This window comes from Triturus cristatus, chromosome 5_2, assembly GCF_964204655.1.
Source record: "Triturus cristatus chromosome 5_2, aTriCri1.1, whole genome shotgun sequence".
NCBI lineage: Eukaryota > Metazoa > Chordata > Amphibia > Caudata > Salamandridae > Triturus > Triturus cristatus.
In genome coordinates this window covers 482,080,976-482,096,547 of record NC_140588.1, presented here as the reverse complement: position 1 = coordinate 482,096,547, position 15,572 = coordinate 482,080,976, and the positions used below count along the sequence as shown (strand labels likewise).

Genomic DNA, 15,572 nt, shown 5'->3' with positions numbered 1-15,572 from the left:
GCAAATAATCTGACATGGTCCCCCACCCAGATGTCCCCCAATAGCGAGATCCCTATGTGGTCCCATCTGCGGAAGTTTTGGAGAGACGAGACCTCTTCCAGCCAAGCCCCATTCCACAGAGGCGTTTGTCTGTTGAGTGTCCGGTCCCACTTTACGTGGCGTAAGGCAGTTCGCCAGGCCATAAGCACCGTTCTGGTGACGGGGGTAAGAGCCTGTGGCATGGGGCACCCGTACAGGTAGGCTTGGAGCTGTGCAAAGTCCATTGACCTGAGTTCCACCCGATACGCAAGGTCGGACCAGCCGCCCGCGAACCAGTCGTGGATCACGATGAGCCTTGTGGCCAGGTAGTAGAGGTGAAGATTGGTCACCCCATGCCCCCGCCGTAGGGGGGTATGCGGTAATGTGCTAGGGACATTCGCGGCCTCCCTCCTCCCCACAAAAATTGGGTGAGGACACCGTCCAATTCCCGAAACCAGCTTCCTGGGAGATGAGTGGTAACATTTTGTAAGATGTATAGGAAGCGGGGAAGGACCATCATTTTAAAAAGGGCACCCCTGCCAAGGGGGTCGAGAGGGAGGGATTGCCATTTCCTGAGGTCCGCTTTGGCCCTGGTGACCAGGGGGGCGATGTTCAGGGTCCATTCGAGTTCCGGGAGGAGGGAGACCAAAACCCAAGTACTTGAATGATTGCCTACGCAGGGGGATGGTCGTTTGCCAGTCGAAGCATGCCCGGGATGAGTGTCGGGGGACCAGTGTGGAATTCGCCGGGTTGAGCCTGAGGCCAGAAACCCACTCAAAGGCAGAGAGGGCATCTAAGCATCGTGGGCCAGAGCTCTCTGGGTCTGCCAGGAAGAGGATGACGTCATCAGCGTACAGGGCAATCTTGTCGATCTGGTTCGGATCTGAGGCCCAACTGCGGATGAAGGGGTCTTGGCGGATGAGGGAAGCCAGGGGTTCCATTGCTAATGCATATAGAAGCGGCGAGAGTGGGCAGCCCTTGCGAGTGCCCCTCTGGACAGGGAATGTTTCCGAGAACACGCCAATAATAAGGACCCTTGCCATGGGAGTAGAGCAGAGGACCTGGATGAGGCGTCGGAACGTGGGGCCGAGACCCATCTTCTCCAACACATCCTCTAGGGAGCCCCAATCTACCATATCAAATGCTTTTTCAAAATCTATGAAGAGCAAGGCCAGATATGGGGTGAGGTGATGGCAATATGCAAGGGTAAGATGGAGGCGGCGTATGCAATGTCGGGTACCCTGGGCAGCATGAAGCCGCATTGATCTGGGTGAACCAGCTCTTGCAAGTGGGGCCTGAGTCGTTGGGCCACCACAGTGGCGAAGATTTTGACCTCTGTGTTGATGAGAGAGATGGGGGGGTAATCCGCACAGGCAAGGGAGGGTAGCTGTGTCTTCGGGAGGACTACAATAGTGGCCACATCAGTTTCTGGAGGGAAGGACCCATTGTCCACTACGTGTTTAAACAACTCCGCTAAGTGCGGGACCAGTGTGTCCCGGTAGGCCGTGTAATACTCTTGGGGGTAACCGTCGGGCCCGGGCGTTTTGCCGGAGTGCAACAGTGAAATAGCCCCATGTATCTTTTACGGAGTAAAAGGAAGATCCAGAGTCTCCGAGGCCGTCTGGGAAAGGCAGGGCAGCTGAGTCCCGGTTTCAGCCAATAAGGTTGCCAAAGAAGTCCGAGGGGGTTGAGCCACATAGAGGGCCGCGGAATAGCCCGCGAACGTTCGGGCGATGGCTTGGGAAGTGGCGTGGTGAGCCCCATTTTCGTACCGAATCTCGGGAATGATGCAATTGGTCTTGGGATAGGACACTAAGTTATAGAGTAGTTTGCCATTTTTATCGCCCCAACTGTAGGAGAGTAGGGTCTGCTATCCTATGGTCACCCCAAATTTTTGCTTTTTGCTTCACTGGTTTTTGACATATTGAGGCTGTGGGCCTGCCAATCAGACCCCCAGCCTGCTATTCTCTCTACTAAATTGACACTATGCACCCTAGGTGCATAACCAATTGGAAGTGGATCACCCTGTGAGCCCCTGTACCAGTGTACACTAGGTACCCAGGGCATTGGTGTATCTAAGGCCTGCCAGGGGCTGCAGCATGTATTATGCCACCCCAGGCCTGGCCTAACAAATTTGACACAACTGGCTGGTCACTCAGCTGGGGTAAGTTGGTGTAACCACCTCTTACTTAGGTGTAGTATACCTATACCTAACCTTAAATGGGACACATGTTAACCTATCAGTCACTCCTATGGCAGGCCTTAACAATCCTGAAGGCAGAGTGCTTGGTTCCATGTGAGATGGTGCTCTGGCATGAGCTGAGCCTGTCTGCAGTGGTCGGAACAACTTCCTTCTACTGTTTCCAGATATCGTCATACCATATACTCTTAAGTGCATTATGAACCTCGCGGTTAAATGCTATCTTTGGTTTGGCTTTATCAAAACATGTCGAGTAAGGTGTCATACGAATTGGAATACTAACCCCTCGCCAATTCTGGTGACGGGGTTAGCATTCCACCCTTCTAGAGGGACACGACATGTACAGTACCTGAAACCCGGGTAAAATCAGACATAGCCTCAGCTCCACAAAATGGATGCTGCCACCACAGACACAAGTCTGCCCTCCTGCTGCTGGGAGTCCTTCCAGCTTGGGAGACGTGGACAAAGGGTTTCCTGCCAGGGGAGGTGCGAGCACCACCCCAGACAGGATTTTGTGTATTGGTCAGGTAGGGCTTGAAAGAAACCAGACATGCCTGAGGCTCACAAGGAGCCTCGGTGCATATGCCAGTTCAATCCGGTCCTGGGGCACACCAGCCCTGGACCTGGGGCGAGCTGGACAAAGGATTGGGGGTGTAACCACCCCCCTTCCTGGTCCCACCCTTAGGGAGGGACCTAGCAGGTAGTCCGGCCCCTAGAATCCGAATAAAGGTAGGAGCTGTGTCCTAAGACTTCAGACATCCTGGAATCAACTTAACTACAAGAAGAAGACGGGAACTTCGATGCTCTGCCGCACAGAGGACTGAAGCCAATCTCCCCTGTGGTCAGGGAGTGACCACCTTGCTAACGCAAGCACCATCCAGCGAATCAACGTCTGCTTTGCCGCCGCCTCCCGCCAGAGCCCGAGCCCAGAGACTGACAAGACCTGGACCTCCAGACCTCTCACCGCCCGATCCACAGTCCCTGAAAAGAAGGAACCCGTGGAGGCACTGAGACACGTGGAGCCAGCCATCTTGAAAAGACCACGACAAGCTGCAAGCGCGACAACCGATGCTCCCTCCAAGTTGTGCTTTGGGATCTGAGAAGCCCAACACCCGAGCAGCATCTGCACCAAAGGTGAGCCCTCCAGCATCTCCACGATCTGCGTGGGGCCCTTCTGCATTTTGCCACTCGACGCGCCTAACCGGTTGCTGGCCCGCTGGCTAGTGGCCATCTTGGCGACGAACTTCAAGAACTGCACTGCTGGTCTGGTTGCTCCAGACTGGCCCTTGCTCCCCTCCAAAGGAGCAGTCCCTCTGACCTTGCTGGTCAGAACCATCAGCTTATTTCGTTTTCCACAACAATTGCTTTTGCCAAGGCTTGTTTGCTTCGATCAAGTCGTCGACACCGCCGACAGCGAGAGCCTGCGTGGGACAGCTCGTGAACCGACTCCTGGACGTCGTCAACCTTCAGGGACCACGTGGCTGCAGAGACAAGCTACACCTTTCTTCCTGTTTGCACCCGACATCGCCTGGTACCCACCTGGTGCCACGCTGGTCACTGGCTAGTGACTGTGAACACTGTCCCCTCTGCTTACAGGTCTTCTACAACTCCGATCCACTCTGGGATCCACCGCATCTCTTCCGGACCGACCGCCTGCAGAATCTTTGTCTTCAGGCTCCATTGAACAGATAGAAGAAACCCGACGCACTTCGACACCTATGCACCCGCTTCCTGTGGGTGAGGTAAAGCTGGCACTCCGGTGCCCAAGTGTAGAGTAACATCTCTAGTGTCTGTGTTTCCAATCTTGAGTTCATAGTCCATCCGGAAGATCCTTTTTGCAGTAACTTTGTAACTTTTACGCACCCATTGAAAACCTATGGGAGCCCGCGTGTGACTATTTGCTCTGCACACGCAACCCGTGGACCTCCTGGTCACTAACTAAAGATAGCTCCTTGTAGGCCCAGCGATTCTATAGGCCCTAGGCCTTTTCCCTTTTCTGTTCGTGGTACTTATACCACTATTTTAGTATATGGTTCGAGTGGCCACCAGGGCCTATCCATATAAAGTGCAACTTCTGTGTATTCTAACGTATTCTTGTTTAACGATTTGTGCTCCTGTGCTCATAAAGAGTCTAGGGGATACTTTGAGAAATAAATACATATATATTTTCAATATATATATGTGTGGTGTCCTTTCATTGGTATAAAGGGGGGTTACATTTGGTAAAACAGCCTGCTTAACACGTTTCAAGAGTTTAGCCTCAAAGACTGCTTAGCCTACGCTACCACTAGGGCAGCTGGTCCGAAAAGGTTGACTTACAACCACACCATAAGGGTTGCTTGGCATGGTACAAGGTGGTCACTTTAACTAGTGAACATCATATACCAGGGCAACTTCTCACACCAACCATACATGCGCGTCACAGAGGAGCGTCAAAGCATTTTAGCGGACTCCAGCGAGATCTAACAGATCTCTTCTCGGATCAGCGTAAGTTGTCGAGTGGAGTCATCGCTATCATTGGTAGCCTGGGCGCCTTCCAGCTGCGCCACCTGGGCCTCCAGCTGCACGAGTTGGGCGGACTGTTCCATACGTTTCCCGTGGACCAGACCTCTAGCCACCCCTCGTATCACAGCCTTGGCGACCTCCCATAGTGTTCCTGGTGAGGAAACGGAACCCGTATTAGTTGAGAAGTAAAGCCTCAATTCCTGCCTGAGGGATTCCACAAAGTCTGCATCCTGCAGAAACCAGGCGTTCATCCGCCATGCCATACGGGCGCCATTAAGGGAGTTCCTGAGACGGAGGGAGATGGGGGAGTGATCCGAGATTCCCCTGGGTAAGACAGTGGTTCCGGACATCAGTTGACAGTCTATGGCAGATAGCAGGAATAGGTCTATACCAGAGTGGGTGTGGTGGGCCGCTGAAGTGTGTGTGTACTGTTCCTTGCGGGGGTTCCACACCCTCCAGGCATCGCAGAGACCCAGGGCAGAGGACCAGTCAGATAAGCGTTTTGCAGAGGCTAGGCGGGAAGCCGATGGAACACCTGTCGTGTCGCGCGAGGGTTGCAGGGCGGCGTTGAAGTCGCCCCCAACAACCGTCCGGCCCTATGGAAAGGAGGTGAGTACAAGCGTGAGGCAACGGAGGGCAGAGGCCATGGTGACGGGGGGAATGTATGTACACAGGAGATTGAGGGGGGTGTCCTTCGATCGTACCCGTCAGGGCCACATAGCGGCCTTGTGTGTCCGTTTCGGCCCGTGCCAGGGTGAAGGGAAGCCCTTTCGGAAGTAGTATGGCCACCCCCTGGGAGTCCAGTGTAAAGCAAGAGTGCCAGACCCTGTCAAATCCAGACCGGGCGAGGAAGTTACATTGTGAGCCCAGAAGGTGCGTTTCTTGCAGGAATAGGATATCTGGCGAGTGTCGCTGGGCGCTACGAAGAACAGCAGTACGTTTTATACGATCCAGTAGACCGTTAACATTCCAGGAAAGGATGTGGAGGGCCTTATGTAAAGTGGACGCCGTCATGATGGGTAGTGTGTGGAAGAGGGAACGCAAGTGCAAGTAGGCCCGGGTCCCAAGGGAAACAATGTTCCGTAGCCGGGGCCTCTGGGCCGAAGACGTGCGATCTGGTGAGTCTCTTGTTGTCATCAAAGGCATACATGCATGTGTAGCTACCAATAAAAACAGGGAACAGCGGCCCGTAGGCGGCTAAAAACAACAAACGCTCGGGAGACAACGGTCCCCCCCCCCTCATCCTCCAACTCCCCCCACCCTACACTTCTGAAGAGGAAGCATCTGTCACCCTGAAAAGGAAAAACAATTCAAAACAACAACCCCACAATGAGGCTAAGTGCTAAGCTAAAACTGTTAGCGGAACATGAACATGGCAGAGATGGACCCCCCTCCATGTGGTCGGATAAAGAATGCAATTACATGTAGGACCATTAAACAACAAGGACTGCAAGTAAGTCCAGGGAGTGAAGTAGGAAGCGATTCACAGAGCTTAAGGTAGCAATGAAGTCGGATCCCCCCCGTCGTGGGGCAAGTACATTTAGGAAAAGTATACAACAAGGACTGCAAGTAAGCCCAGGGATTGAAATTGGGAATCATTCACAAAACCTGTGGGTGTACTGAAGTCGGATCGCCTCCGTCTTAGGGATTTAAGGAGCGGTCTTACTGTAGGAGCTTCTGAAAAATGAAACAGAAAGTTCCTGTTTTTGGCCACAGTTCAAGTGCCCTCGTCTTCACTGGATCCGCGGAGTGCAGGGCTCAAGATAGGTTGGATTCGGACCTGGACTGACGCAAGGTTTCAGAGGGGCCCAGGATACAGCCCAGGTCAAACTGTGAGGTGGTCGGGCTGGGGGTGACGGACCTCCGAGCTGAAGCCTGGGAGATAGGTCGCCGGGATGGTGCACCTGGTGATCGGGAAGCCTCCCCCCGACGGTCATTTTTCTTGCAGGACCTAGTCCGGCGTCTCTGGGGCTTAGGCAAGGTTGGGTGTGGCTGCGGGGGGAACCGCTGGGTGGGGGAAGAGACCAGCCGATTCAGGAGGGGCCGTTCTTGCGTGAGCCAGGTCCACACTGCCTGGGGGCTGTCAAAGAAGAATGTCTTATCTTGAAAGATAACTTTGAGCCGAGCCGGGAAGAGAAGGCCGTAGCGGAGACCCATGTTACGGAGCTTCTGTTTAACCTCATCGTAGGTTCGTCGCTGGGCCTGTACTTCACTGGTGTAGTCCGGGAAGACCATGATCCTGCTGTTCTGGAATCGCAATGGACCTTGTGCCCTGGCCGCCCCGAGGATGGCATCTCTGTCCCGGAAATTAAGGACCCGCAGGATTAGGGGTCGGGCAGGGGCCCCAGGTGGAGGCTTGGGAGCAAAGGAGCGGTGAGCCCGCTCAACGGCGAACCAGGGTGAGAGGAATTCTTTGGGCATCCAAGAGCGCACCCGGGTTGCCAGCAATGTGTCGGCGTGGCCCTGCTCCACTCCCTCGGGAAATCATATAAGGCCTGGGTCTGGTGACGTGCCACTTGGGTCTTAAGTTGGCCAATTTCGTCTTCTGCCGTGGAGATACGGGATTCTGCCTCCGTGATTCGCACCGTCACGTTGCGCAGGTCCTGGCGAATGAGAGCCATATCTACCCTCACCTCACCAATCTTGTTTTCAACAGAGGCCTGTGATGCGCCTATTGCCTGAAGGATGGTGGTGAGATCACCCCCGGTGACGCCAGGTATGTTAGACGTCCCACCGCCAGGATCCCGGTCCGACGTGGTAAATTGATCCATTTTCGTTTGAGTTGGAGGGGCAGGATTCTGTAGGGTGCGGTTTCTGCCCATTACCACCAGGGGAAAGTCCGGCCAGCACAGACAGGGGCGAGCAGTGGTCTCGCAAAGGAGGAGGGGGTCCTCTGACACCCAGACCATCAATGCTCAAGTCCGGGCGCCTGAGGCCTCCCCCACAGGCCCACCGGCCCCCAGGAAAGGCAAGGCCAGTTCAATGCCCCAGGCTCAGTGGCAGGTCTGGGTGGAGTATTTCAGCGGAGCGCGGCCAGGTCAGGCCAGACGACAGCTATGGCAATAGTCCCCAAGCCCTGTCCCTAAGTCCGGCTGACACGGCTTCCCCTCCGAGTGAGTGTCTTGGATTGGACAGGGGCCAAGGGGGAGCTGAGGTCTGTGGTGGGCTCCGTCTCAGACACGGCCGGCCAGAGTAGGTGGCGCCCCTATTGATTCCTCCTGTAGAACCCAGAGAAGCACCCTCAGGCAGGGAGTGGGGCATGGAAGGGAGCGGGGTCAAGGTAACCAAGGAGGTGGGGTGGAGGCACCGAAGGTACTCCGTCACGCTGCCACCTGATGCTGTGGCCGATGCCCACCCCCTGACCTCACTCACCGGAGTTCCCACTGGTGGGGCGACAAGGGAATCACTCACGTCCCTGGGGCCCGAACCGCCTAGCAGCGTCAGGTGTGTCGTTGCTCCCATGTGGAGTCGCAGTGGTGCGGAGGATCAGACTCCGGGTGGCCCAGTCGACCGTGTTAGGGGAGGCACCACACGGGTCAGGAGATAGGCCGGTGGCTGGCAGCAACGGTGGACTGAAGGAGCAGGCCCAAGATTACAAGGGGGGTGGTAGATCAGGGGAATGATGGAGGGAGGGGGGGGTGGGGGCACCAGGTCACCCTTCTGCCCCGCCACCCAAAAAAGTGGCCGGTCCCTAAGCCCAAGCCCCACTCACCGGTAACAGGGAGAGTAGGGGGGGCACCCCTACGGCACCACCAGCAGGATTCCGGTCCTTCTTCCACATCAGCCAGCACCCTCGGTGGCCCGACCAGGGCCCCAAGATGGGCCCAGGGCACGTTCACCGCCTCCCGATCTGGCAGCCGGGGTCAGTGCGTCACCAGGTCGCCGAGCCTCACCAGCGGCAGGCAGGTGCGGGGGCGTCGAGTGAAGCAAGGCCGGGCCGGAGAAGGGGGAGGAGGAAAAGGCTCTCAGCTGGTGACCTGTTCCCGCACATCAGCCCCCTCCACTCACCGGAGGACCAACTGCAGAGGCCGAGCCAAGACCCCCCACCTCTCCGCAGATCAGAAGTCCCCAAAGGGCCAAGCCAAGGCCCTAAACTGTCCATCTTACTACATACCCGACCCCTACAGTAGGCCGTAAACAGCCATAGAGCAGGGTGCAGTTTATTTAAAATGTTGGGACATTTACTTCTAACTTCTACATGTTCTGGTAGTGACAAACTCTTAAATTCGTTTTTCACTACTGCAAGGCATGTCTCTCCCATAGGATAACATTGGGTTACGTTGTTACATTTAATAAGAGATAGCTTTCAATTGGGAGTAGGTGTAAATGTTGAGTTTGGTGTCTAATAAATATAATGTACCCTCTTTTGCTCCTGTAAGAAGTACTGCTACTCTTCTGCCCTGCTTCCTGAGTGAGAAGGACTGGACCGGAGTCTTGAGCACAGGACAACAGGAGTCACTCCATGGGTTAGTTGGATGGCCTCCTGCTCAGAGACTCAGGGACACAAAAGGCTCTGACCACCTTGGCCCCAGCACCTTCCTGCTGTGAGTCTAGCCCCCCAAAAGGTGCCACCTCAGTCCTGGACCCTTGGAAGTGGGCTTGAAGGTGCTCTGCCAGCCCAGCTGCAGTCTTTTGGGCAGAATTGATGCAGCACAGTGCATCACCTTGCATTGGAACCACCGCAGGGAGACACATCCACGACACAGGACCCGCACCTCCTCTGAATCACCACTTCACAACACATCATTGACGCAGCACCTTGCATCGCAGTCCCAAAGCTCCTCGGAACTGCCACTGCATGATGCATTCTTGAAGCAGGACCTCACAGCCGCCAATGAGCGCAGCATCCTCACCGCAGGACCTCACAATGCTCCCCAACCCGAAATTAAGACACTTTGTTCATCGAGCCTAACCTGGTTCCGGTATCCGGCCGTGCTCCATCGCTGTTGAGCTGAACTTGTGACTTTGTCCCAGTCCAGCATGACTAGATAGCCACAGTTGGCGTTTCGAGTTTCTAAGGTTGGATCTGGTGGCTTAGTGGACTACTGCGTCCACTGTAGGGCCCTGTGCTCGACCTTATGATCACAGCTTCAAAACCCAGCGGGTCCCCTCAGCTTTTTATCCTTCAGATGTTGAAAAATGAGCAGTATTGAGTTGGGTAACAATAAACATCTGTTATTCGGTGCAAAGATACCCTTGGGCGAACTTGTGTTTTACAAATACACGTTAGGCTCCGTTTTCACTTTAATTTTTTTAATTGCATATCTCCGGTTCTACTAATTGTTTTTTTGTTGTTTTAGTCTCAAATAATGTAATACATTTTAATCTATTGCTCTAAATTGTTGTGGCACTTTTCCTTGTGTTGTGTTTTTACTTTTTTAATGTCTGCGTGCTGTGTAAATACTTTACACATTGCTTCTAAGTTAAGTCTGACTGCTTTTGTGCCAAGCTACCAGGGATTTAGGCACAGGATAATTTTGGTTTGCTTGTGTTGTACCCTGACAAGAAATGGGGCTGCAGCTTGTCTCATTTTTTGTCAGGGTACAACACAAGCAAACCACCAACTCCCCTCAACCAGTAACCCAATTTCCCTCAATGGCCATAGAGGTCTGAGGCCACTGAATCCTCAGGAATACTGACACAGCTAAGGATGAATCTAGTACCTAGTAGTCCAACTCTTATGAGTGTCTTTAGTACCTGTTTAACATGGTTGAGCTTTACTGCAGGTTTTAGGAGCAAACAGCTCCATCAGGTGCAAACTGCTGCACCCAATGTATAATCCTGTTTTGGGTGCATGCAGACATTTGCACACTAAATGGGATTACTAAATGAGACTGGTAAGAAGGGAATTCAATACTGTACTACTCTATACAGGACAGTCCAAAATGATATTTGTTTAACGAAGACAGTTCTTATGGGCTACTCGTTGATTTCATTTAACAATTATATTTTACACCTCCCGACCTGAAACAGATGGACTACAGGATATTACACTACTATTGCTAACAGATGACATTCATCCTGTACTTTTATCAGTGATTTTTGGGGGGACTTAACATAAAATGATTAGGATTAAACAAGAAACAATAGTACAATGTATGTAGCAAGAGTATTGCTTCTATCCTATGGAATGAAATCAATTTTCTGATTGCAGTGAAATAATGTTCTTTCTTAACTATGGCTTTACTGGTGTATACACACTCCTAATATGCTGTTTTCGTAGCTCTATTTTATTTTATTTTATTTTTAATACCAATATTGTTTTCAAATTGAATGCTCATGTTTGGACACGAAGGTGAAACAAGACCTCGAACTGGGGTAGAAGGCTCTAAGTGGGCAGGTCTTCCCCTGCACCTAGGTGCACAAGCTTATACGTCACACAGTGTGTCATCACGATTTGCTCCAAATTTTACTTGCCAAAACTGTTCTGTAAAAACCCTCAGAGTGTACAATTTGTAACGGAGTTGGAATCCTGATTTAGGTGCAAACTTGTTTTTTACACTGAATTGGAATTTGCATGGCCCTTTGTACGTGGGGTAGTATTACTTACTGTACAATAGTGGCTGCTTCCATGTACCGAAGGTGGTGGAGCAGGGGGGACGCAAAATAAAAAACGAAAACGCACTTACCTTCAGACGTGACACAATGTCCTCCTCCACCGGTCGTCTCTCTTTCATCAGACCCAGCAAACTCCCCTAATCAGTCTTGGTACTGCTCTCACCAGCATGAGAGCAGCACCAGGATTGCTTGGAACGACCACACTCAGTGCTCTTCTGAGCACTGAAGGCCCTTGCTTTCTCTTACCCAGCAAATGCGCATGTCTAGCTGGCTGTCGCAAGACGGCCGACCAAAGAGACATGTGCATTTTAAAGTGCACAGCTCCCTGCTGTCACTCGGCAGCAGAGGCCCTGCCCCGTCCTGTCACTCAGTTCAGGATGGGTTGGATGGTGAAAAATAAAATGGTAATAAATAAACTTTAATACAATTGTATTTTTCGGCTCCGGCCTGGGGTTTTTCCATGTGAGGTGACGTTCCTCCGCTCAAATTGAGGAGCGGCCTCTGCCTGTACAAGTCATCAGGTTCTCTTTGATGACAGTAATAGAGGCTTCCTTGTTTGAAATCTAAGCCTGATGAGCTTTTGCAATCAAGCAGTAATAAATATATTGATTGTAAGCATCAAAGTAATTTATTTGTAAGTCATCATCAAGAAATGTGTCCACCATTTGAGCGAGAGATGTTTGCTTGTGGAATTAACATTTTGTAGTGGAACTGAAGTAGCAGTAGAAGTAGTTTACAAAAACATGAAGCATTCCTGTGACACATTCTAATTTCTGGGCTAATGTATCAACTTAACTCACCTTTCCGAGAGCTGTCAACAAATTAAAGTCGATGGTCTCTCTATGCCTCAGAATTTGAAGTATGCCATTCAAGTACACCTGATCTTTACTGAAGCAACCTAGAGAAATCAAAATGTATGTTAATAATGGCATAGAAAATATTTCCAAAGTAATAATAAATAAAGGCAGAATTTGCAACTCCACAAACCTAGGCCACTGTACCTTTGTGGTGACCATTATTACTAGCGCATAAAATACTTTAAGGGCTTGTGGACCTGTAATCTGCAAAACTACATAACATGAATAACATGAACCTCGTTTTCAGAGTCTAGCATAGCCACGCAGAGTTGTGTTTTTACGGGACCATAACAGCAGTATTACATCCACCATTCTGGGTTTTAGTTTGGTCGACAGCTACTATCCAGGAGTCAACAACCTACTATTCAGCCTTATCTAAATCTTTCAGACTGTTTTGGTAGCCGAATGTCTACGCATAACATGAAAAATGTTAAATCTAACTGGCCTGATTTCCTAGAGCTCCTGAACAGAAAATATCAGAAGGACCGCCCTAAATAGGGTGAACCTTTCAACATTCGCTGACCAACGGCAATGTGGTGGGTGGGCCATCATTCACCGGTTTCCTTATGGTAGAGCTAGCTGAGGCTCCACTACCAGGCACCTGGCACTTCGCACAACCTTTAAACCAGTCGCACAAGCCATGAGTTTGACAGGGCGTGAGCCCCACTGATTTACAGTGAAGGATCCACTCTACTGAATCCTTAAGCCGCAGAGCGACAGAAATTGGTTCTGGCGTTAGAGGGGTCCTCTGTGAGCAATAGGATTAGCTAGGTGTCATTGGTGTATGAGATAATGTTGAGTCCGTGGGATCTAACGATCTCTGCGAGAGGGGTCATGTAGATGTTGAACATAGTGTGGCTGAGGGATGATCTTTTCGGGCACGCTGGATATGATGTCCTTGGGAGCACAGGTGAAGGGACTTAGTTGGATGCTCTGTGTGCATCTTCACACCCAGAAAGGACCATATTACTGTGAACAACATCTTTTTCCTCTTCATAGGCTATGCAGGAGAGTGGTGTAACAGTCCCATAGAACTTAGGCAGGAAAATCGAAAAATAAGGATTTCTATGAGGTAAACATGACCCTTTCTCAAGGAGATGTACTTTTATTTTGTTTGCATTGTGATAAAGACAGCGTATACTGACAGCAAATTTCACAGTGCAGAATATTCTGACTGTATTTTACCATTTTAACATTCCTCTATGGAGTGCAGCTTGGTGGCGTGGCATGTTATAATGTTCTCACTTAGCTCCAAAACTTTCATTAACACCTCTAATCAGGGTTGATCGGAACAGACCTTCATTTTACAACATGGTATATTGGTAACAAGTCTGTACAATACTATATTGCCTTAAGTCTATACGCATACTTCTATATTCATGGCACAGTCACCTTGGAAACGGCACTAGGATTGTTATGCCTCTTGCAATGAGTTATAGATCAAGACATTCTGTTAGGGAATGTAAATAAACCATACAACAGAAGGGTAACAAAAGGAGATTTCAGCTAATAAACAATATCTGTTCAATGCTAACTATGGATTTTTTTATTTTTATTTTTTCGCCAATGTAGCAGCACAAGCAGCATGTACATCATATAAATCTCATTTCATTGTTCCAATACCAGAAAACACCAGAACATCTAAGAAAATTCATTGTTATTTTCACTAACAAACATATAATCAGCCTTCCATCATTTGTCCAACCAACACCCTCCTCTTCTTTCTACCATAATAACACTAATGCACAACACATACACTGCACACCACCACACTTTTTAACTCTTGCAACAAACCAGTCTAAGACAAACACTCTTACCTCTACTTCATTCCCTCCTACACATAACATACACTCTACTCATAAACACATCACAACCCCTCTACCTTACAACCTCCTCTCACAAACAATACGATACAACCAAATCCATTGCATGAAACAAACACACCAGCACCCCTTTTCAGTACTCCTCAAAAACAAAACATATCACACACACTAGCACAACAAGATCTTCAAAGCGCAACACCTCATAATACTTATCACCACAAAATACAAACATACACCCACCTTTCAAACCACACAAAGAAACAAACTCCAATGCCAAGCTTTCTCTCTTCCACCACACCTAGCACAGATACAGCAACACAGCAACTCTCCTCTAACCGCCTCTCATCCATTGGACAATTTAGAACCTTACTACATGACCCACATGCTGCACCACCACCCCTGACTCATACACCAACCAGCCTAAACACACACAAACAATATAAGCGACGTGCCACACCTCACAACTTCGCTTCCTCATGTCTACTGCACAACAACGTTACACCACGAAAACAACCACCACACCAACTCACTCTCAAACACCATCTCCAGCACATACACAAGCAGACCCATCAATATGCCTTCTTGGCATGCTGGATGAGGAACATGATACAGAACAGCTACATGATTGCTATACTAATACAGCTAATGCCAGCACTAAAAACACACCTGCTACAAACCCACACAATACTGATCACTCTTCTACAAAACAAAGTCTCACTATCACCAAAGGCCATTCTCTAAACTGTCTACTAATAAATGCTCGATCCCTCTCTAAAAACAAACATCACATCTACGACCTTCTCACAGATGCAAAATCTGACATACTATTCATAACTGAATCATGTTTGGGAGATGAGATAACTCCAGTCCTGCATGAAGCCGTTCCTCTAGGCTACCAATCACCCAAAATCGTATTGGCAAAAAAGGAGGTGGTCTAGCTGTTGTGTTCAGGCAAACATTACATATCACTAAAGTTGAAGACATCTCCATAAAGAATTGTGAGGCTCTTTTAACAAGATGCAATCCTACACCGTCTTCCTCCTATAACTTCCTGCTCCTTTACAGACCTCCACCGAGCAAGGCGACATTCCCAGACGCACTTCTAGACACAGTTTCAAACCTGATAACAATACACTCCAACCTATGCGTTCTGGGTGACCTCAACATTTGGTTTGACAAACCCAATATGAATCATCCAAAAACAATAATCACTGGCCTAGACGCATTGAACCTGCATCAGATTGTCCACAAACCCACACACATTGCTGGACATATCCTAGATGTCATTTTTGCTAATACTGAACTAGTTACCTTTCAAACTATAACTCCAGTCACATGGTCAGACCACCACTTGCTTGCTTTCCAACATAAAACAACACTAAGCGACTCACCTAAAACTACCTTACATCCATCCACCTATCGGCCGTGGAACAAACTCAATTTGGAACACTGAGAAACACAACTAACATTCAGTACAAATCTGGAAACAATAAATTCTGTTCAAAATCTATTTGAGTAGTTATAGGAAGCTTTTGACATCCTGATACTACTCAAAACCACACAACAGAACAAAAGAAAAAAAGCGCCTTGGAGAAACACTGAAATAAAAGA

General features: G+C 49.9%; 1 protein-coding gene across 1 annotated transcript in view; it reads right to left on the bottom strand.

Annotated features, from left to right (window-relative positions):
• Positions 1–15,572, bottom strand: part of MATCAP2 (microtubule associated tyrosine carboxypeptidase 2) — a 271,200-nt gene that overhangs the window by 45,915 nt on the left and 209,713 nt on the right. The window contains exon 6 of the mRNA XM_085606631.1: positions 12,082–12,179. Coding sequence (XP_085462757.1) covers positions 12,082–12,179 — 98 coding nt within the window. The remainder of the gene's footprint in view (positions 1–12,081; positions 12,180–15,572) is intronic.